The sequence below is a fragment of the Euphorbia lathyris genome, chromosome 6, assembly GCF_963576675.1.
Source record: "Euphorbia lathyris chromosome 6, ddEupLath1.1, whole genome shotgun sequence".
Lineage (NCBI taxonomy): Eukaryota > Viridiplantae > Streptophyta > Magnoliopsida > Malpighiales > Euphorbiaceae > Euphorbia > Euphorbia lathyris.
Genome location: NC_088915.1, coordinates 19324840 through 19348797, shown reverse-complemented (window position 1 = coordinate 19348797; position 23958 = coordinate 19324840). Strand labels below are relative to the sequence as shown.

At 38.5% G+C, this 23958-nt stretch overlaps 1 protein-coding gene across 1 annotated transcript; it reads right to left on the bottom strand.

Moving 5' to 3' along the window:
• Window positions 1–4031: 4031 nt before the first annotated feature.
• LOC136232978 (CSC1-like protein At1g32090) lies at window positions 4032–10074 on the bottom strand. The gene is made up of 11 exons (XM_066022471.1): window positions 9433–10074; window positions 7812–7964; window positions 7574–7709; window positions 7294–7395; window positions 7055–7174; window positions 6711–6791; window positions 6041–6381; window positions 5485–5730; window positions 4962–5286; window positions 4638–4871; window positions 4032–4550 (listed from the first exon to the last, which is right to left on the bottom strand). Exons 1-11 carry the CDS (start codon window positions 9744–9746, stop codon window positions 4185–4187), a joined length of 2418 nt encoding a protein of 805 aa, XP_065878543.1. The 5' UTR covers window positions 9747–10074; the 3' UTR covers window positions 4032–4184.
• Between the last annotated feature and the right edge of the window lie 13884 nt (window positions 10075–23958).

The following is a 23958-nucleotide window of genomic DNA, read 5'->3' as shown; positions in this document are numbered from 1 at the left end:
CTAGGGTGTTCCACCCACATCAACTGAAAACGGAATCTCGTGACCCTAGAGTGCGTGTTAAGGCAGCGAAACAGTAAGGGGCAATGGTCCGAATGGTGTCTAGTGAGAACAGTGGTGCTAAATGTGTCACATTGTTCAGCAAAATCCATCGATACCAGGGCTCTGTCAAGCCGACTCTCAACCCTAGCCAAGCCAGTACGACCGTTACACCAGGTAAAGAATTGACCTTGGGTCAGCCCATCAATAAGATTCCCATCATTAATAAAGGAACAAAATTCCCTGCAAGGCCGTCCCACAGGCGCTCTGCTGGATTTTTCATGCGAGCCAAGTATGGCGTTAAAATCTCCTAAGATGACCCAGCACCCTGAGAGGCGAGCCTGCTGCTCAAGAATACACTGATAAAGGGAATTCCGACGGTTTGCCCAACTACTTCCATAAACGAAACAGACAAAAAGGGAAATATTCATAATCTGAACTTGCAACAAAACCAACTGATCATGACAGAGTTCAACAGCTACAGAGTTGACAAAACGAGTTGAACTAAACACCCAAAGAGATGGCCGGTCTTTCTGATTAGAACCGACAAGAGTAAAACCCAATCTCAACCAAAAAGAAGACTGAATAGATGAAAATGCAACCATTGGCTCCGCCAGGCAAAGCAAATCCGGTTTATGTAAAAAGCATAGGTTAGCAAGGTACCTTTGAGTATCCAGATTCAGGATACCTCTGTAATTCCAGTACAGCGGATTCATTTAAATCGCAGAGGGATTTTATTGACCCTTTTGGGCTTTTGCTGCGAAGCTCGAGACGGTGGATCAATAGCTTTGTCACTACTTCTGTTCTTTTTGGAGACCACTGTTTTCCATTTCCCCTCCTCCTCCTCTTCCTCTTCCTCCACTTGGTCAGCCCATGAAGAGGTAGGCGAAAGCTGGACGTTGGCATTACCAAGCGATGACGGTCTATCTGGGGATGAATATGACCGGCCATCCTCTCCGAGCTGCGGACTATCCTCCATCGTGCCATCCTGTGGAGATTCAGTCATAGGCGTCGCAGCCTCCAACAAGGTAGGCCCTTGCAAATCCAAAATTATACGAGTTGTGATACCAGGAACTGGAATATCAGCGCCCATATTGCAATCAGAGGGCTTATGTACTGGTGCGCCAGCATCCTTTGGATGATTAGACTCTGATTGAGATTTCTTTTTCTCATTAACTATCTTCTTCTCAAGAGTGGGCTTCCTATTTCGTTTACAGTCGTAGGCCATATGCCCGATGCAAGAACAGACACGGCAGAAACTGGGCAGCCTCTCATACACAACATCGATCCACAGTTGCTTGCCCTGTCACTCATTCCCAACTTGATAGGCAATTCAGTAGCCAAATCCACATCTAGGAGAAGCCTAGCGTAATGTCCAAAATCTCCGTCAATAGTAGCCGCATCCAGTCGCAATAGGCCACCAATACCTTTAGCGATGTCAGCTAAAATCTGGGCATCCCAATATTCCCAAGGCAAAGAATAGAGTCGGACCCATACCTGAGCGTGAGTGGTTTTTCAGTGAGAGGATCAAAATCCGGGACCCAAGGTTGAAGTCTGAAGGTTCCTGGTTTTGTGTTGACAACTCCATGAGCAAGAATATGTGCCTTAGTAATCTATGATCCCAAATTAACATGAAAATACGCCTTGCCAATCGAAATTAGCCTCCAAGGCTCTGCAAGCCCCAAAATCTTGGTGAGTTGCTGCTTTAGGTCAGCAACTTTCCACGGAGAATCCCCCTTGCTCAATACAAGCTGACCGATAAGTGAGCTAGCACAAATCGCAACTCGGCGCTCATATGCTTCATGTGAGATCTTGACTGTTCTGATGCCTCCGACCTCCGATACAGTCGCAACTGATGATGGGGTGACTTCCGAAACCTTAGAGACAACGCCTGCATAAGTTTTAGGCTTCGTTTGTGGAGGTCCATGGGGGATAGAGGACACATCCGTGTTGTACCTGTATTTTGGATTGAAGAGAACTCCGATGCTCACATAGTCGTCGGGCGGAGAACAGAGCTCTTGGAAGGCGGCGGCGGCCAAAGTGCGGAGGTTAGGCGGCTAGGGTTGGTCTATGCTTTATAGTTTAGAGCATTTTATTAGAATTAAACATCAACATCCTTACATAAAACATTTTTAAAAAAACTAGGAATACAAAAGGCAATAAAATGATTAATATTGGAACAAGAATCACGAGCTAACTTTGATAAATAGTTTTGTTCACTAATCGAGAACCAAACACATCGAACAAATCAGGTCACTTTAAAGAAGTTTTTTTTTTGGATCAAAAGAAGTTTCTTTATATCTTAAACTACTCCACCATACTCCATAAGATCTTTGTGGCTCGAATATTAACTATCCACCATTCCTTTTGCGTCAATTTCAAATTCGATATTGTAGTAGCCTAAAGAAGATGTCCAAGCGATATCGTCTCGTAACGCCAACGCTTCAACCAGTTTGGACGATATCAAGTCATATAACAAGCTAGAAACTGACATTCATTGATTACGTAGAACAACACTCATATATCAAAACGATAGGAGGCTTGAAAAATAGTTGCATTTAGATTGCATTTCACCCGTCTTTCTACTGATTTTTTCTAGAAATTATACCTATACTCACTGTTCTGATCCCCAATCAACCAGATTGAATATTGGTCTTCTGTCGTTGCTGTTAATCATGTAAAATTGCATTGAACTTTTTACACCATATTGCAAATGATATTCGCGTCCGAAAATTTTGATTCCCCAATATAAAACTTAAAAAAAGTTCAAACATTTTTATTTTTAAGTTGAATAAATTACACCTACATCACTGAACTTTATTTATTTTTATGGTATGAAGATTAAACTTCAAAACATAACATAAAAGTTATTCAATTTTACAATTTCTATTATTATGACCACTAAACTTTAATCAATGTCTCAAAATGACCATTGACGATCTCAAAATAAACAATTTCAAGAGTTGATGATATCCTAAAAACCTTTAATTCTTCAAAATTTCATCTTAAAGTCACTTAAGTGTTGTTTGAAAGTGAATTTTTAGAGAGAAATCTCGAGAAATGGTGATTTTAGAAAATAAAAAATATAGCTTCATGGTAAATGTCATTCTAAACAACTTTAATTCTTGAAATTTTCCATTTTAAAATCGTTAACAGTCATTTTGAGACGTTAATTAAAATTTAGTGGGCATGATATTAGAAAGTGTAAAATTGAATAACTTTTAGCTTTTATATAACATTTTGAAAATTAATGATCATACTATAAAAATGAGTAAAATTCAATGAACATGAGTATAATTTAAGTTATTTAGTTTATCCAAATCTTTATATTTTATTAATTATGTTTTTTATCCATAATATATGTATACATAAGTAAATAATTCATACACATTGAAAAAACAAATAAATCAAACAACATAACCGGCTCCGGTGACAGAGACAAGGGGGCCTGACTGCTGAAACCACCTACCAATGATGGTTTTGGCCCCAGCCATTGAAACTAATCCTATTATGGATGGTTTTCGTCCATATTAATTAGAAGATTTTGAGTGGTTAATTAACTTGTTGATTTTATATTTAATTACAAAATCAACCATGATTAATATAGAATAGGCGATAAATTTATAAGTTTGTTCAAAACGATTCGACCTTACTTTTATAGTTAAAATGCTTTACATTAGTGTGTAAAATTTTGTTCTGGATAACTCAGATGATAACATGTATATATAGGAAAAAATTTGAACAAGTTCAATTTAAAAAAATTATGCACGTTCGTATAAAATTAAACCCCCAACGGACCAATCATGTATTCGCCCACTGACCGGCTCTTTTAACTTTGTAGATGCCATATTCTTTCTCAATAAAGCATGCCAGGCAATCTATGAAAAAATCATCCCGTCTTGTTGTGCAAATCAATCGTATGTAAAATCAAAACCAACTCGATAAACCTATGCGCTTTAAAAAGAAAAATAAATTTGATCTCAACCATCTTCAAAGAAATGAAACGTTTTTTTGAAATTAGCTGCACAACCATTATGTATCACAACAAAATACACAACTCATAATTTACAACACTATTAGCTAGAGCTGGTTTGAAACTTACAAAAGGTTAGCATTTCTTCTCCACAGATTAATACCTCTCTAATTTTTCAAGGCTCATTGTCATAGTTATATGCATATCGGGGCGGGGAGGATGGATAATACATATAACGAGGTGGCGAGGATGGAACATAGACATGTTGCGGCGGAGAAGAAGGATAATATACGTGTTCCGGAGGAGGAGGATGATATTGATGTGGTTGGGAAGAATGCGTAGATGTTTGATGGGGTGGAGACGGGGAGCTAAGTTCACTAGTAACGTCGGATTGATGTTTGTCCTTCTCCGATTGCACTTCAACGAGCTCTTCTTCCTCGAATGAATGGAATATCGGGTGCAAGTAAGCATCAGCTAAATCTGCTTTTAAGTTCAGCTCAGGTTCTGAGGTCCGGTCTGCTATATCTTTCGCCATGGCTTCCTGTTCGGTACAAGAGGAAAGGAACGTTTTATCACAACTTCATAACTGTAGTCTATCAAACTAGAAAGTGTGGCACAATGTACGTACCTCGAGAGGATACTTTCGAAATGCAGGCTCGAAACGATGCTTGCAGTACTTGTGGAAATACAAGGTCAATACAGGCAAGATAACGAGCAAAGGAGTCGACTTAGCAGCTTTTTTCGTGCTCAGTAAACCCAATAATAGCAGCTGGGATATCAACAAGCTTGCTATTACACGGCTATGGAAATGCGGCCAAAACGCACCAGCACTCTCGTATTGCTGATTGTAGACGTTTATTATCTGCTTCGATAAACAGGCGTAAGATACAAATTCACAGAAACCGCATAATAGCATCATAAACATGAATTCAAGCAGCATAAACAAACGAACCTGATGGCGGTAAACCAAGTATGCAAAAGCAAAGAATACTAGTATAAAGGGAAGTAGGATCGGAGTAATGACTGCATAAACGATGCCCAAAAGGAAGTAGAGCTGCAGAGTAGGGAGGGTCTCGGGGAAGTCAACACTTCCCGGGTTCATAGCCCTTTCTCTATCTCTATCCGTTTTTACCAAAAACATGTTCTTAAGATGGAATATGACCAATGGTTTAAGCCGGAGGATCTCACTGGCAATACCAGCCCACCCGTCCACCATTATATACGTAATGAAAAACGTAGCCTTCATTGGTATCGAAACTCCAATTGTTCTTGGAATCCTACAACATAGTTACATATGGTGCATTAGCATACAGAGTTTGGTTCTTTTTTGACAATATGAATGTGTTATTCGTTTGCTTCCCGAAAAATCAAGAAGCTCAAAATTCAATTTGCTATTTCATCAAAACTTAATCAACGTAACAGATTTATGAGATGTGAAGATAACATAACAGAAACCATAGGATAAAGAATATTACTGAGTTGGTGATTGGTGAAGGAACGAATCGAGCTGCTCAAACGCTGTTCCGGTAATAATGCTTCCCAAAAACACATTCACCAGCATAAAATAGTAGTATTTAGCTGCTGTTCTACGTTCTAGAGCTGAAACCGCAATGTATCCCTCTATTTTCGACATTATCATCAGAAGTGCCGGTAGAAAGTGCAAAAAGATTTTAAGAGCTAGACCGGGAAGGAAACCCTGTAGGAATGACTTGATGAATTTCCTGCACAAATCAATTCATATAGAACTCAAAATCAGAAATTCATGACCAATAAAACTGCATTATGGATTGGTGTTGATTAGTTCGTTTGTGAATGTGAAATTGAGAAAAAAAAATGCAATCAAGAACACAAAAAACTTTGCGTGGTTCGACCAATTTGGCTACATAGAGGAACACATAATTCACTAGTCACCAGCAGATAGATACAACAAAAGGAAATCAGATCCTTTATCGAAATCTCGACACTCAAAGCTCGTACATATGATGTGAACTATGAAATGCACAAAGTAAAGAACATGATGAGTATACTTACAGCTCTATAACTGGTCTTAAGAAAGGAGCAACTCTTTCGAGACCCTCTAAATTTGCGAGTGATTGCACGAAAGCAATGGGTATCAAGTAGAAGAACACCAAAGCAAACACGGATATGGATATTATAAGCTTCCTAATGGTCAATGAAACAAATGGTATAGCCAAATTACGCCAATATATATCACGAGGTTCCGGGGCCCAATTTGTCAACCAAAATGTTGGATTCTTGCTTTGCTGGGTCTGTGCACAAACAGCAGCTCCCCAACGCGAATTAAATGAAATAAAAGCCACTGGCAACATAGATTTTGTATCTTTGAGGATTTTCTCGCGCTCCAAAGTCATCTGTAATAAAGGATGTTCGATAAACTCAGTAAGCACATGACTTAGAATACTTCTGATATCAACAATTCTCACACAAGCAAAACCAAGTCCAAATAAGGATATAAACCTATGTTGCACGGACACTTCTCTTTAGTAGTGTTTCCACGTTTAGTGTCTATTTTTGTTTGAATTCTATTTTATGAAGGTTATGTTTCAAAAATAACGTTTCTGGTGTCCATGTCCATATCTGTTTTCGTGTCCGTGCAACATAGATATAAAATACAGAATAATGACAGATAAGTACAAGAAACACTCATACATTTGAATATGAAATGGTAATTATCACTTACTCTTTTTTCAAAGTCCTGCATTTGATGTTTGTAGTAGTCGATCGAGTCAACTCTTTCGCCCCATAGTCCCAAGAATCCTATCTGGTATAGAAGCACTTAAGATCATCAATCTTTCATCAGTTTATACATTTTTTTTTTTTTTTGTAATTCAATCACAATTAGTAGGAGATCACAAAATAGTACCCCCAATTGTATAGCATAAAATATAATTAAGCTAAAAATGCTCCGTCCGATCACTTAATAAAGGGTCTATATTTTGAAGTACATGATCTAAATGTATGGCATTATGTAGTTAATAATCAGATAACTTTGGCAAACATGTATTTTTGAAAAACAAAAGTTACCTTTCGGGTCGGCCTCTTATCCGGGTGCCTTTCAAACTTAAGCTGGTTATAGTCCAGCCAATTTTGAAGCCTGTCTCTTTTCCTTACAAGTTTTGCAAACTTATTTGCATTATAAACTGCCTGAAAATACAAATAAAAATCGGATTATCACCACGAAATCATATAGCCATTGTAGAATCCATGTGAAAGGTAAAGAAAAACTAATACTCAATGTGTAGATCATTATGAAACTGTGTTACCTGTTGACAAAGATACGTATTTGGGTGATTAGTTTTGAAAAATTGATCCACAGTATCTGAAAGTGCGCGACCAGAAACATAAGGCACATTCCTCACTACTACCTGCAGGATTTATATACGCATAATATCAGCATAGACAAAGTGTCCTGATTACGTTTTCTGGGAACTTTAAAGGATTCATCCTTGCCTTATTGATTTTATCTGCTTATGATGTGCATCATCATCATCTTTCCGTAATGTAAGTTTTTGGGTTCATAAGAAATATTAGCTTCCAGCTTACCGTGAACTGTTCAGCACGCCTGCCTTGCGAAGCCAAGAAACGCAGTCTCATTGATGCTATGTTATCATATTCCTTGTAGAGCATGAAGCAAATCCACACAGTGAACAAGTACTCCAAAGCTATATGAATAAAAAATCTGAAATTGACAACAATAGTTCTTCAGACGACTTAAAATACTTACAGCCGACAACGGAAATAAAAATCTGAAAGAAAGGTTCAAGTGAAGCATGTTTATTACCTTATGGATTCGGGGCGCACATTTGATATTGAAAGCTTATCAATGTCACTCACAACCAATTCCTTCCTTAGAAAGAACAGTGTTCCACTTGATACATTGACTGGGATAAGAATTAGGAGTGCCAGGATTGTTATAGGCACAAAAATCTTCAAACTGCACATGAATGACAAAAAAAAGCTTAATTAGTGGCTAAAAAAACATAATTAAACATCACATTTGAAGCAAAGAGTAGAATCAATCCACATCTTGTTATCAAAGATATCACCATTTAAGAACAATTGTCAAATTAAATGGTGTGCCTACTATATGCATATTTAACCTAGCCATTTGAACATGTGGAGGTCCAAGAAACATGGCAGCAAACTGATGACTTAAGGATCATGAATACCATGGCCCCAAAACTTGATCCAAAAACCCGATTGGCCCTTTGAACTTTGGAGATAGGGCTGTATATGAGTCAAGCCTCTCATGAGCGGCTCGATAAAAGCTCGACCATGTTCGGCTCGTTTACCGTAAAACTCGGCTCGAAAGCTCACAAGCAGGCTCGGTTATAGGTTTGTGAACAAATTTATGAACAAACTCAATTATAATGTTCATGAACACTCTTGGTTTGATTATACTTTTAATAATAGTATTTCTATAAAGACAGAAAAGTAAAACAACGTAGTTTTGTGTAAACTTTAGTTTATAGGTTTCACAACTATGTACTTTTGTGTTAAAGCAATTTCAAATAAACATAATCAATCAACATAATCAATGAGTTGTTCACGAACGAAGTTCATGAACAAATTAATGAGCTGCTCACGAGCAAAGCTCGTAAACAAGCTTGGGAGCACCTCACGAACAAGATGTTGAGCTCGAGCTCGCCAATTTTCTAACGAGACGAGGCCAAAGGTCGGCTCGGTTCAATTAGAACCTTATTTGGAGATGTCTCATTAACACATGGACTTGCTTAAAATGGCCTATTGACTCTTAAACTTACTTAAAGTGGCCTATTGGCAACTGGAACTTGCTTAAACATGACCTATTGGCCTCCGAACTTGCTTAAAAGTGATACACACTTCAATATTCCCAAATCTCCTCTTACTTTGCCAGTGCTAGGGATTAAACATGTCACTTTAAGCAAATTCAGGGCTATTTAGATTTTTTGGGCCAAGTTCAAACAACCCTGAGGTATGAAGCCTTTCAATTATCTGTGTAGGACTATGATTTCAAGTTCATCAAAGACCTTTGTACTAGTTCTTAGAAGAAAAAATGCTAAACAACATTCATGATCATGAATTCAACGCAACAAACAAGGAGTAAAAAATTGACAAAAACCCTTTTGATGTTTGCCCAAAAAGATGGAGGGGAAAAGCCCCAAGAGTAAAATAGGCAAAAGTTATCAATTGAGAACAGAAAAATCAAAGCATTTAAGTCAGCATATCCTAAGGCTCAAAATCAGTAATTGCATATCTTTAATAGAATTCAGATTCCATGTTCTGCCTCCAAAGTTTAGAACTTTATTTTACAATAACAAAATGCCAAACAAAAGAAAAGAAAAGAAACAAGAATTCAAAATCACAATTTCATTGAATATTCACAAGAACAAAGAAGAAGGTAAGAGGAATAAAAGGAGTACCCAAGAGTGTAAATCCTGAGAAAAATAGCAGAATCAAGACCAGCATGATTTATAATCTGAGCTTCACTCATTTTCATGGCCTGAGGCATCCAATTTAAGAAAGTGAAGTAAGTCATGATATTGAGATTAACAAATTTACCCACAAAATTCCCCCTCCTTTTAGGGCTACTTCTTCCTCCATTGATATACCATTTAGGAAAGTAAACTCTGTCATTTATGGGCTGAATTCTCAACACAGCAAAAGCCAGCAAGAATGCAAAAGCACCCACTATGTTTATGAATGCTGAAACCCCAATGTCTTGAAGAGAAGCCATTAAAGAACCCTTCAAAACACAGAGAAACAGAAACAGAGAAATAGGTACAAGAAGGAGTATTGGGATAGGATAGGGTAGGATTGGATTGAAGAAAAGAATATATTTTTATGAGTAAAAGTTTCAACTTTTTGTGCTTTTCTGCTCCACACTACTCATTTAAGTGGTTCTGATCTGTAAAAAAGTTGTTTGGATTCTATTGGGTGATTTGGGTCTTCTGCTGTAAAGTTATTTTTTTTATGAACAGAATGTGAATGTGGGAAGGAAATTTTTATGAAGTATGGGTAACTGGGTTTTGGGGTTATTGTATTATTTTATTAATTTTTGTTTTGAAAGACACTGTGAAGCATGTGAGAAGGCATTAATGGAGTTTTGCAGTTTTGCATTGGGATGAGAGAGAAAAGTGATGATTGAGTTTTCTACGTTTGTTTTTGGGACTGTCGTTTTGTGGTGGTTGTGTCGTTGTTGGTCCTTGTCTCTTTCTGTTTCTGTTAGTATTCCCCTTTCTTTTCTAGTTATAAAAGTGTTATGCTTATGTGATTCAATTCACGGAAATGCTAATAGGGTTAAAATAGTCATCTGGTATAATTTAATGATGGGATTACTAAGTAGCTGCTTTTCCACCTCCTGTTTGTCTTTTCACTTTGAAAAGGAGAGTTTAAGGTGTTTGGTTAGACATCTTCTGTTTGCCTTTTGGAGCCGAAAAGTAGCTTTTTATAAAAGCAGGGAATCCCTGTTTTTTGGAACAGCAGCCTTTTCAAACAGCAAACAGCAAACCGTAACAGGAAACAGCAAACAGTAACAGCAAACAGCAGATAAAACAAACGGACCCTTAGCCACAAATTCCTACGCTTAGCTTCGTGAAAAGGCGAAACTGTCATTTCAACAAATTCACTAATCTTCTCAAATCCTCTCAAAAACCCAAAACTCTCTAAAATCTAATCCGGACTAATTTGGTAAAGAAAAATATGGATCGAGAGAGGAGCGGCCACGGGAAAGGACTAATGGTACGTTATTTCGTTTGAAAATATGTTTTATTTACGGTTGTTTACAGTAAAATCGAATGATTTTTAAAAAATCAATTTTTCAATGTCGGGACATATGAACAATATGCCTCACCACATGGTGAGGCGTGTTGCTTATATGCCTCACCATATGATGAGGGGTATCAATCATACGCATCACCACGTGGTGAGGCATATAAGCAACACGCCTCACCACGTGGTGAGGCATATAAGTCATACGCCTCACCACGTGATGAGGCGTGATGTTCACACGTCCGCGTTCCGTATAGAGAAAAAAATAGAATTTTGGTTCCCCAAAGCAAGAAATGGCAGTTTCGTCATTTCTCTAGGCTAAATGTGGAAAATCTAGGCTAAGTATAACAACACCCTTTAATGAAGGATAATGTGGTCATTTCATAGGGTTTTTAACTTTGATCAGGGTTAGAATTCACCAAGTTTCGGATTGTTCACTCACCAATAAAAAAATATGAGTTGGGTTTAGACTGTCGTGAAACATGTTAGTTTCTCGAGTTTTCAAACAAATTTTGAATTTAAATTTTATTATCCCTCATTTATATTAGTATGTGGCAACACATGTTTATTCCATGACGCATAAAAAATTAGAAGAAGACTAGAAAGAATCATAATAATGGAGAAGGATAACTCAAAGAAACAAGTTAAATTTTATGTTGTTTTTAAGAGAAATCATCCTGGAATCTATTATTCATCAGAGGTATGTGCAGCCGTTGCTGTTGAAGATGTGGCATTTATAGGTCTTTCAACAGTTTAGCTTCTTTGTTCGTGGCAAAGCTGATTTGGAATTTTCTTTCATTTCAAAGCTCAAATTCTCAATTTAGATGCTACATAGTTGGTTTTCATTCTTTAGAGACCGCGTATTCGCCCATTAAAGAGGTGCATGAGCTGGATTCAGAACATTGTGAGATAGTATAAAAGATATTTTAGAAGATCTTAAAGGTCTCTTTACAAGACAAGGCCATAAACGTATTGAGTTTCTCGTTGTAGATCCATAATTAAAAAAGTGTTTGCGATTGTTCCAAAAGAAATGGAACAAAAGATAAGAAATGGAACAAAAGATAGGGTAAAGCTAGGACAATTATTACATGAGGTCTACCCAATGCTAGACGCAGAGAATTATAAAAAGAACTTTCTAGTTCATCGAGAACAAAATAATCAGTCTCAATCTCAAAAAAAATATTTTCAGTATCAAAATTCCACAGTTCCCAATATATCTCTTGGTAAGAAAAAAATGTATTGTTATATGAGGTATATTAAGATTCAGTCTCTGATTCACAAATCCAAATCAGCTAATTGGTCTCGGATAGCATGAGCGGTAAGGAAGGGTTTCGTTCTAGTGCCCGAGAACAATATTTCAGAGCTTTTATGTGTTCTTTGTTAGTCCCCTAACTGATTTCATACGCTATCAAAAATTTAAAAAGACTAGTTTGGTTGTTATTTAACTTATCACATAGGGCCTTCCAACCAAATTTATCGATCAATTGAAGTAATTTCATACATAGCAGATTTAGTTTTTCGCATTTTAACAAAAAAAAATATATAATTTTGTTAGTAATATACTAAATTTCTTAGATTTAATTGATATTTAGAAGGTCTGAAGTGACAGTTAAATACCAGTCAAATAATTTTTTCTAATTTTCGATAACGTGAAACTAAAATTGGTCTTACGTGAAAATATTAAAATTAAATTTACATAATTTTATACGTTAGGTTAAATCGCATTTCCCTTGTAAATTTGTTATTTATCCCACTTATCATATACGACCATTTCACTTACAATCCTTGATTTTATTTGATAGGCCGGAGAATCAATTAAGTCCTACATCAAATAGAGCATATCAACTATATATGGTTGTTGATAGTAAGCGTTCAATTGGGTTACCTCAATAAGTATTATGGGCAATTTCTACCGTTCCAGACTGTGTCCGTTTTTATTTCTGTTTCGGCTTTAGAGACAAAGTGACCGTTTTGTTTTAAATTTTCGGAACTGCTTTTTACCTTTTAAGTCTAAACATAAGATAGAAAAAATATTTGATAAAAATTCAACGCAACTGCTTTTTACAGAAAAATCAACTAATATCTACTATTTTTCAGTAAACTACTAATAGTAGCAGCAAACATCAAGTGAAACATGCAGGTCCAAAATGTCTCACTTGAGTAACTATGATTTTTCGCCTCCATCGGTTTAGATTCCCACGGTTTTCGAGTAATATTTGTTTCGTGGGTACGCCTAAATTGATTGGAGAGTAATGATCAAGTTATGGATAATAGAGGGAGAAAGAAACGAATTTGAGGGATGATGATGTAATTGGAGGGCTCACATGGGGACTCTCTTTTGTATGATCATCTCAAAAGATGGACCTCATCCTCGCCGAATAATCCCTAAATTAGTGCCTACATATCTGCCCATCATACTTCTTTCAATAATAATAATAATAATTCCATCAAAAAAAAAATTTAAGGCTTAATGCTTTCTCAGCCCCTTTAACTTGTTCAAGTTGATCATTTTATCCCATCAACTCATTGAATGTCCTATTTACCCCCTTAACTCCGTAAAAATGGTATTTCTCACCCCCTCAACTTGTCTATTTATCCCCCAACTCATAGAATGTTCTATTTTCCCCCTTAATTCCATAAAAGTAGTATTTTTCACCCCTTACAATCCGTTATCGAAGCCTAAATTGATAACCTTTTTTAAACGTTAAACCTATATTTATGCTATTTTGTAAGTGGAACCTAAATTGATACTTCCCCAAAAATCATAGGCCTACTTTGGTACATTATCCCTACATATAATGTATTTAACTTGTTTATATTAATGTTCTTGTTATTTGTATTTTTTATTCGTTCTTTCTCTTTTCAACTTTTTTGACTACTATAAAGGGATAAGAAATACCATTTTTATGGAGTTAAGAGGGTAAATAGGATCATAAGTGGTGAGAAATACTACTTTTATGGAGTTAAGGAGGTAAATAGGATATTCGATGAGTTGAGAAGGGGTAAAATGATAAATTTTGACAAGTTAAGGGGGTGAGAAATACAATTTTTATGGAGTTAAGGAGGTAAATAGGACATTCGATGAGTTGAAGGGGTAAAATGACCAATTTAGATAAGTTAAGGGAACTGAAGAAGCATTAAGCCAAAATTTAATAATAATAATAATCGGATAGGAATATTATCAATTATTTAACTATTATATTACACATTTGATAACTTGTGGAAAAATCCTTGATCGGAGCACTTCCCTGTGAGGCGCCGTTGGGATCGGCCGGGGACACTCCGATGCCAAAGTCAGTAATATTTCTGAGAATAAACTGTAAGCACAAAAGTAGAGAATCAGTAAGTGTACCTTTGATCCTAGGAAGCTGGGGTATTTATATAGGTTTTTGTAACCTTCAGCATTAATGGGGAAGCAGGTGAAGAGTTGTGCCATTACTCATCTTTGATTGCTATGAATTCTCCATTAATCCCAGCATTTATCATTAAAACCCTCAGAGTTGAGGTATTCGAACAGTCAAGTATTTATTCCCCTTTAATGGCTATTAATTGGCATTTAATTGTATTTATTCCCATTCATGGATGGTAATAAAGGCGTCTTTTGGTATTCTTGGATCCGTCAAGGCGTATGTACGCTCTCCTTGAGAACAATGGCGGGTCTCCATTACTCGCTCTCATCGGGCGTATCTCGTTATGGCGTATCTCGCCATGGTCTACGTGGTGTGGCATAATGCTAGAAACTCCTTCCTTTTCCTCATTATTTGCATATTCACCCCTGCATTAATTATCATTGATTCCACATTAATCATGCATAAATATCTCTTTTAGAAGAAATAATGGTTTGCCATTATTTCTATTTATTTTCCTTTATTCCTTATTCAAGAATAATTTGGGTTGTTATCAGAAGCTCCCCCTAAAGGTATAAAAAGCTCTTTAGGGCTGTCTAAATGGTGTTTTATTTTTCTATCTTGGAGGAAAGTGGACCCGCCCTAGATGGGGGATCATATATGGAAATGATGCGCCTTTTGGGGCTTCCTTATTCGGGATCTTATGAACAAGATCCGCCCTATGTGGGATCATATATGGATATGATGCACGTTTTGGGGCTTTTGATTCCTTGTGGATAGGTGGCCAACTGTATCCATCGTTATCCTCTAGGGGCTTCTTGAGAGTTATATTCCCTTTAGAAAGGGAATAACCCGCCCTTTATTGGACCATTTATTCCTACCGCATAGGATTATGATTCGCCTTAGGGACTTCTTTTGTTCATTTTGTGGAGGCGAGACTTTGTTATTTCTATGATGAAGATGCGGAATCATTACTTTGATGAAAACGAGGCTTCATTAATTGGATGAAGACGAGGCTTCATTGATTGGATGAAGACGAGGCTTCATGAATTGGAGATGAAGACGAGGCTTCATTACTTCATTACTTGGATGAAGACGAGGCTTCATTGTTGGATGAACCCTTTTCTTTCCAGAATTATTTTTACTAATGCATTATATCTTTTAGCAAGTAACTTTTTAGAATCTGGTTTAGGATTTCTCCGATTGTTTAGGGTAGGTGGCCAGCCGTACCCCAATGTGTGAACCTTTGTGAAGGTTAGAAGCTTTTATTCCTGGTGAGGAAGTTAAGCTGCCTTAGGCGATCGATTTGCTTCCTATCTTTGAGGTGAATCGATCTGCCGCCAGGTCTTGAGACTCTTCTTTGGGAAGAGTATTTGAGAGTGTAAAGTTCTCACGTCTGAGAAATGTTTTAACTCTGTCTCTAACGACGATCAATTGTTTCCTATCTTTGAGGTAGATCGATCCGCCGCTGAGATTATTGTCCGATTGTTTGTAAAACTTAAGTACAATTGTTTTAATCCTTATGGTCTCCATTTACTTTTACGTTTGCGTAAGTAAATATATAAGTTTGTAGGATTTAATATGGAGTAGGTGGCCAGCCATACTCCGTTGTGCGAACCTTTGTGAAGGTTTAAAGCTGTTCTATTCCTTCTAGAGGAAGTAAAGCTGCCTAGGGGATCAACTTGCTACCTATCTTTGAGGTGAAACGATCCGCCCGTAGGAATTGCGAACCCTTCTTTGGGAAGGGAGTGAGAGAGTGTAAAGTCCTTGCGTCCAAGGAATGTTTTAACTCTTTCTCGAATGGTGATCATCTAAAGATGGATCCGCCCATGAGAGTGTTCTCCTATCTTTGAGGAGAAAGTTGAGGGTGTAATGATCTCATGTTTGAGACGATTTTAACCCGCTTTTGATGGTGGTCAATCCTTTTCATGTCTTTGAGGAAAGAGTTGAGCTCATTTGAAAGCTCCTGAGGGTCTGTGCTTCTTATCTTTATGGAAAGGGGATCCGCCCGTGATGGGATCAATTGTCCGATCTTTGAGGTAATTGATCCACCTGTGGAACTTTTCATTCGCCAGCCACTGGGCGTATATCAGCACTAAAAGCTAGGCAAATGAATATAAGAAGTATGGCGAGAAAGAATAAATTATAAAATATAGGATACTATAACAGTTTAATGCACATATAAGAATATGTAAAAATACTGATTTTTAGGCCCATGGTTCCGTCTTTTCTGAGCAACTAGAACCGCATCCTCAATGATGTTTAACTTATGAGTAATCACATCTGGGCTTACTCCTGTGGGGATCTCATTCTCCTATGTAAATACGCTTTCAGACTCAATGAGAACTTTTTTAACATCCTCTTTGATCTCAAGTTTTAATCCTTTGGCGATCCGCACCCGCTTTCCATCAACAATAAGGAGCGTTTCTGTGTCGCCCAAAGCTGTAGTGACAAGTTAATATTTCTCACATTCGTCCTCTTTGGATTGTGGGCGGATTGATAGTGACGCCGAGTATAAGTCTCTTTAGCCACCTTTTGGTTCCCACTAATCATTACTCCTCCTTTGCTGGTGGGAATGTACATTGTCAAACGATGGATGGAAATTAGGGCTGCAACCTCTGGCCCTTGGTCTGGATAGTGTGACCCGTCACTCCAATGATGTCAACAATGGTTGTTTCTATTTGGATCGGATCAACCTTTAGTTTGGCGAATGCACCTTTGGTGATGACATTGCGAGAACTGCCCGTGTCTTTACTCGCTTTATTTTATCTCCCATCCTTGAATCGCCATTGTTACTACCAATGCATCTGCATGTGGAGAGATTACTGGACCTGTTTCTGCAAAAGGAGCAATGGAGGGATGTTTTATCCAGAGCGGATATTTTTGCTTTTTCCACGGGTGGCTAATACACTGGTCCATCTTGTTGAAACACCTTTCCACATAATTTTGATTTGACAAAATTGTTTAAGTATAAATTAAAATACATATTCTAAACACACTAAGTTTAAATGCTTTGATTTATTCTACTAATGTGTTTGTTCAATGTTGAGTATAAATGTTATAAGTCATAAGGATTGGAAGGCCCAAGCCCAATACGGAAGCCAAGGCCCAAGTCAAACAACTCAGTACACTCGGCCCGCATATGTCAAGACGTTGCCGTTTTGAACAAAAACGCAACTCAGCAAACGGAAGGATCTAGAAGACCTTTAGGAACAACTTCACAATGAAGCTGCTGAGTAGTCTCGACAAAGCGTACAAGACAGCAGCTGGCAAAGGAAAACTTCCAGACAAAGTGTTTCCTCTTTTGGCAAAGTTCAGACGACACAGTATGCTGTCCAGTTGACTTTACCATAAAAGGAGAGACCATCTGCTGAGCTGACCGAGGACAGAAGATACACGATTGTGATTGGCCGAGAGCTCTGTACAAGTCAGGATGACAATGACACATAGTCGTTTCCCTCCAACGGTTATTTCGAAATTCGAAATGACCGATGACCCAGACGTCTCTATAAATAGTGCCATCACAAGCTTCACAAAATACAGAACTTGATCAAGCCATTACGCTGACCAAATCTCTACAAGTTCTGCAAGCAAGAAGCAAAGAAAAATTCTTACACTGCATTTCTCATATCTGTGTAAAAGTCTAGAGTGATTGTAAATCGTCTAAAGTGTCTTAGCACATCTTTGTATTAGGACAAAACACTTATCATTTCTAGAGATAGAAATGAGAGGCTGAGTACTCGGTTTTAAGTACTCAGCGGAGAGATTAGGATTGAGTAGAAGTATAGAGGAAGGTACTCTTGTCATACTCAATTGCTGATATTGTAAAAGGTTTGAGGCTCTACCTTTAAAGAGCTCAGTAGAGTATTTGAAATCTCGGAACGTGTTCCAGGGATAGGACGTAGGCTTAGAAGAAGCCGAACCTGGATAAATCTGCTGAGTGAAGTATTTCTTACCTTAACTCCTTATTTATATTGCTTGCTTTAAATAATCAAAACTGACCAAGTAAAGAGGTCAAGTTGAGTTGTGCGCGTTGAACGTTTGAGCTCAGGAATAGACTCTAAGTGCTATCTCCTGACTCAAGCTAAGAAACTGACCTAGTCACCTGTTGACTAAGCCAGTACCTTACTGTTCACTCAGCGCCGCTGTTCAAACTTTCTTTAGAAAAAGAAGTCTGCCTAAATTGGAGAAAAAAAAGTTTAAATAGTTCCTAACCCCCCCCCCCTTGGAACTATACTTGCAACTAAATAAGGGACCAACAAGTGGTATCAGAGCTTAAAAGCTCACTTTAAAAGGTCTAACAACCTTGAGCTGATCCCTACCATGGGCAAAAACAGCACTCGGTTTCTCCCTGAAAACCAAACAACTCAAATACTGCCTGAAGGGCTGTCCATTACTAGGCCTCCCCTATTCTTCGGGTCAAACTATACCTTCTGGAAGAATAGGATGAAAAACTTCATTCAGGCTACAAACATGAGTGCCTGGCTATCCATAGTCCAAGGCCCGTTTGTACCTGTCGAGGTTGTGGCTGGCCAAACAGTTATAAAAGCTGAGGCCAAATGGACAGAGGATGATCTTAAGAAGCTTCAAAACCATGCTTCGGCTATCAATATGCTTCACTGTGCGCTCGATGCTGCAGAATATAACAAAATCTCAGGTTGCGAGTCGGCACAAGAGATCTGGAAAAAGCTGGAAGTCACCTACGAGGGAACAAATAAAGTAAAAGAATCCAAGGCGAATCAGCAGATGAGACTGTACGAGTTATTCGAGATGAACAATGATGAGGGCATTTCAGACATGAACGCAAGATTCACCAACATCATAAATGAGCTCAAGAGACTTGGGAAAATCTTCACTGAGGAAGAACAAGTCAAAAAGATACTCAGGAGTCTTTCGAAGGACTGGCAAGCAAAGAAGACAGCAGTTGAGGAAGCTCAGGATTTAACCACCTACAAATATGACGAACTCATCGGTTCATTGCTGACCCATGAGATATCCATGAAAAACTTTGAGGTGAAGGAAAAATCTGATGACAAGAAGCAGAAGTCACTTGTCATGAAAGCTGACTCCACTGACGGGAGTTCAACTGATGATGAGGAGATGGCTATGTTCACAAGGAAGATGAAAAGGCTGTTCAGGAAGAACGACAAATATTCTAAAAAGCCTTACAAAAAGTTTGATAAGTATAAGGCTGACTCAAGCGACAGCAAATACAGAAAGGACAGCTCAAAGACCATTACATGCTTTTAGTGCCATCAAACTGGCCATATTAAGTCAAACTGCCCCACGCTGAGAAAGACAAGAAGAGTGGGAAGAAGGCAATGGTGGCTACTTGGAGTGACAGTGATGAATCTTCATCAATAGAAACTGAGGCCACCGAGTCAGCGAAGATATGCTTTATGGCTGACGAACTTGCTGAGCCATGCGTCTCTGAGCATGTTGATCCATCCATCGCATCAGATGATGAAGAGCAATCAAATGAGGTAATTTCTCTTCCCCAGCTCAGAAACGATATGGTTAATGCCCTGAGTGACCTCTATACACTTGTTAAGAAGTGTAATAAGAAGGTTAGAGCACTCAGCAGGCGCTGTGACGAAGTGGAAGAGGTCAAACTGAGTGACCTCAGATACCTTCTTCAGGACAATTCGACTCTGCATGATAACATGAAGATCATGCATGAGTATGTCTCTGAAGTCCAGTCAGTTTCAAAGAAACTAAGGAAGGACGTCACAACCATCCAGAACCAACTAAAGGTTCCTAAGAAAAATAACATTCCTCTGAGAACTCAGTACCGAGGTACTCGGCAGAGATGGAATCCCCAGCGAAAAGTCCAGTGTGACTTTTGTGGGAAGTTAGGACACACCACTAAGGTGTGCTGGCACGCTCAGCACTAGGGTGCTGACAAGTCAGTAAAAAACCCTAAACAGAAGGTTATTTGTGACTTCTGTGGAAAGAATGGCCATACTGTCCATGTATGCCGCCATAAAATAAAGTATGATGCTATACCTGTTGCACCTAACAAGCCAGGACCCAAAAAGAATTGGGTACCTAAAAGTAACTAGTTACAATGCAGGTAAGCCTGAGATGTGCCGAGAAGTCAAAGATGTGGTATATTGACAGCGCATGCTGAAGGCATATGACGGGTGATGAAACTCAGTTCATCACGTTTGAACGTAAACGATGAGGGAGCGTAAGTTTTGGAGACAACAAGAAGGGTAAGATAGTAGGCTCAGGAACCATCGGAGGTAATCCTACTATTGAATCTGTCTCCCTAGTCAGCGGACTCAAATATAACTTACTCAGCGTAGCTCAGCTATGTGACAAAGGGAGAAGAGTTATATTTGATGCTACTGGATGTAAAATATACGAGGGTAAAACAAATGAGTTAATTTTAACTGCCCCTCGGATAGATAATGTCTTTATGCTAGACTTAGAGAAAAAGTTTTCAAAAACTGTGTGCTTAGTAACAAAGGAAGAAAATTCCTGGCTATGGCACAGGAGACTTGGTGGACCTCCTGGCCAAACTAGCAAGAAAGCAATTGGTTGAGGGACTGCCCGAACTTAAATTTCAAAAAGATCAATTATGCCACGCTTGCCAAGCTGGAAAACAAACCAAACAATCTTTTCACAGTAAAAACATTGTCTCAACTAAACGTCCGTTAGAGTTGCTACACTTGGATCTCTTTGGTCCAGTCCAGCCGCTGAGTCTGGGTGGAAGAAGATTTTCCTTGGTCATTGTAGATGACTTCTCTCGGTATACGTGGGTCATCTTGCTGACCAGCAAGGATGAGACTTTTGAGACATTTTCAAATTTGGTTAGAAAAATTGAAAATGAAAAAGACCTAAAATTAGCTCATATCCGTAGTGATAACGGTGGAGAGTTCAAAAACCAAAAGTTTGTTGAATTCTGTGAAGCCAGCGGCATTGACCACAATTTTTCTGCTCCTAGAACACCTCAGCAAAATGGGGTTGTAGAAAGGAAGAACATAACTCTGGTTGAAATAGCCAGGACAATGCTGGATGAGCATAGGCTTCCAAAGTATTTTTGGGGAGAGGCTGTTAACACAGCATGCTACATTCTTAATAGGGCTCTAGTTAGACCTATACTCAAGAAAAACCCCTATGAACTTTGGAAAGGACGAAAGCCCAATATTGGATACTTTCGTGCCTTTGGCTGTAGATGTTTTATTTTAAATACCAAAGATAGCTTAGCAAAGTTTGATTCAAAAGCTGATGAGGCTATCTTTTTGGGCTACTCAACAAACAGCAAAGCATACAGAGTTTTTAATAAGCGGACTCAAGTTTTAGAAGAGTCAATACATGTAGAGTTCGATGAAACTGACCCTGCAGATAGATACCAGCCGCTGACCGAAGATGATCCAAACTCAGTAACCATCGCTGACCCAGAACCAGCTACTGAGTCATTCAAGAAAAGGCTGACCAAGAGTAAGAGTGAACCTAAGATTACTTTTACTGACCCATCTACTTCTGCAGAGATTGTTGAAACAAGAACAGCACAAGACATAAATCTACCCAAAGAAATAAGGATTCCTAGAGGGCACTCCGAAAGTGCAATCCTTGATTCTGCTGGGAATACCCTGATGACGATGAATCAACTCAGGAAGTACCTCAGCAATGTTGCTTTCGTCTCAGTACAAGAACCGAAGAATTTCGCTGAAGCTGAGTATGATGAATTCTGGATGAATGCAATGCAAGAGGAGCTCGATCAATTTCGAAGAAATGATGTATGGGAGTTAGTGCCTCATCCAAAGAGTCAAAAGACCATCGGAACAAGATGGGTCTTCAGGAACAAGATGGACGAACAAGGAAACGTAGTCAGGAACAAAGCAAGGCTTGTAGCTCAGGGCTACAGTCAGCAAGAAGGTATAGACTACGGTGAGACCTTTGCCCCAGTGGCAAGGCTAGAGGCAATTAGAATATTATGTGCATATGCATCTTACATGAATTTTAAATTATTCCAAATGGATATCAAAAGTGCATTTCTTAATGGAGTTATAAACGAGGAGGTTTATGTAAATCAACCTCCAGGTTTTGAGGACCCTAAGTTCCCAAACCATGTTTACAAACTCAAAAAGGCTCTGTACGGCCTCAAACAAGCACCACGTGCTTGGTATGAGAGGCTGACCAGTTTCCTGGTGACTAGAAATTACGTCAGGGGCAAAGCTGATACAACCTTATTCATTAAGAAAAAGGGTAAAGATACCCTGCTGGCCCAAATTTATGTTGATGATATAATATTTGGTGCAACTAACGAATCAATGTGCAAGGAGTTTAGCAAACAAATGCAGACTGAGTTTGAAATGTCCATGATGGGAGAGCTCAACTTCTTCCTCGGTCTTCAAATTAAACAAGGAAAGAATGACATCTTCATCAGTCAAGCCAAATATGCCAAGGAGATCTTAAAGAAATATGACTTGGAAAATTGCAAGCCAATATCCACTCCTATGGGCACTGACACTGTCCTCTGTGCTGATGAGAATGGTAAGTCAGTAGACAGCAAGTTATATCGAGGTATGATAGGCTCTCTACTTTACTTGACAGCCAGTAGACCGGACATTCAGTTTTCAGTATGCTACTGTGCTAGATATCAATCTAACCCTAAGGAATCTCATTACATTGCTGTAAAAAGGATCCTTAGATATTTGCAAAGCTCAGTGAACGCAGGTTTGTGGTATCCAAATACTCATGATTTTACACTCATCGGATACACTGACGCTGACTATGGACGAGATAAGCTGGAACGAAAAAACACCTCTGGAGGATGCCACTTCTTAGGAAGCTGTCTTGTATCCTGGTTCAGCAAAAAGCAGGCGTCAGTAGCCCTGTCCACCACTGAAGCTGAGTACATTGCTGCTGGTCATTGTGTTGCTCAAGTCCTATGGATCAAGCAACAGCTTGAAGACTATGGTGTTCAAACGAAAACAATTGAAGTCAAATGTGACAACAAAAGCGCAATTGATCTTTCCAAGAACCCAATTCAACACAGCAGAATGAAGCATGTCAGCATCAGACATCACTTCATTAGAGACCATGTACTCAAGGGTGAGATCAAACTGACCTTTGTCCCAACGGACGAACAGCTTGCTGATATCTTCACGAAGCCACTGGCCCGTGAGCAGTTCAGCATACTGAGAGAAGCAATTGGTATGTTTAATCCTCTTCAGTAAATTCATGTGCTAAATTAATATGAATGCTGAGTGAATTACATGCTAAATGATTTTTTTTGTTTGCTGAGTATCTCATTGAAACTGACTGAATATACAATACTGAGTACACTTGCACACTGAGTAAATTAGTTTAGAACTTGACCTTAAAATCATTCTTAAATAATGCACTGACCACTCAGAATATCAAACGCTTGACATTCTAAATACTGAGTGATTAATCCGTTAGCATAAATGCAAAGCACGCGTATAGCCTAGGATGACGTATTCGTCGTAATGTGTCATAAATGCCAGGATCATTGTCGGTACATGATCCCAATGCAAAACTGACGCATGGATTCGATTAAGATCCACACCGTTCATTTCGTCTATAAATTATGGGTATTTCCCCATCTTTTACTCTTTACGCTTAATCAATTCTTAAGGCAAAGAAATCACTTAGAACTTCTTTCAAATTCCTCTAATTCCTCCATCTCCGAAGAATGACTAAGTTATCTTTCAAAGTCTCCAGTGCCAGCCACCAAAAGTCCAGCTCCGATGAACCTTCACAAAACCCTTCTACACCGAGCAAGGGTAAAACTGGCCAAACTTCTGGAAAAGAGAAAGCTGTTAAGATCAGGACCTACTCCAAGGTCTACGACAATAT

What these genes read in the sequence shown, in the direction of transcription:
- LOC136232978 (XM_066022471.1), bottom strand. Translation starts at nt 9,746, where the DNA reads ATGGCTTCTCTTCAAGACATTGGGGTTTCAGCATTCATAAACATAGTG. An exon ending in ATAAGAGGCCGACCCGAAAG is followed by an intron (nt 6,792 to 7,054) that starts GTAACTTTTGTT and finishes CTTCTATACCAG; the next exon opens with ATAGGATTCTTGGGACTATG. An exon ending in ACTTGGTTTACCGCCATCAG is followed by an intron (nt 4,872 to 4,961) that starts GTTCGTTTGTTT and finishes TTATCGAAGCAG; the next exon opens with ATAATAAACGTCTACAATCA.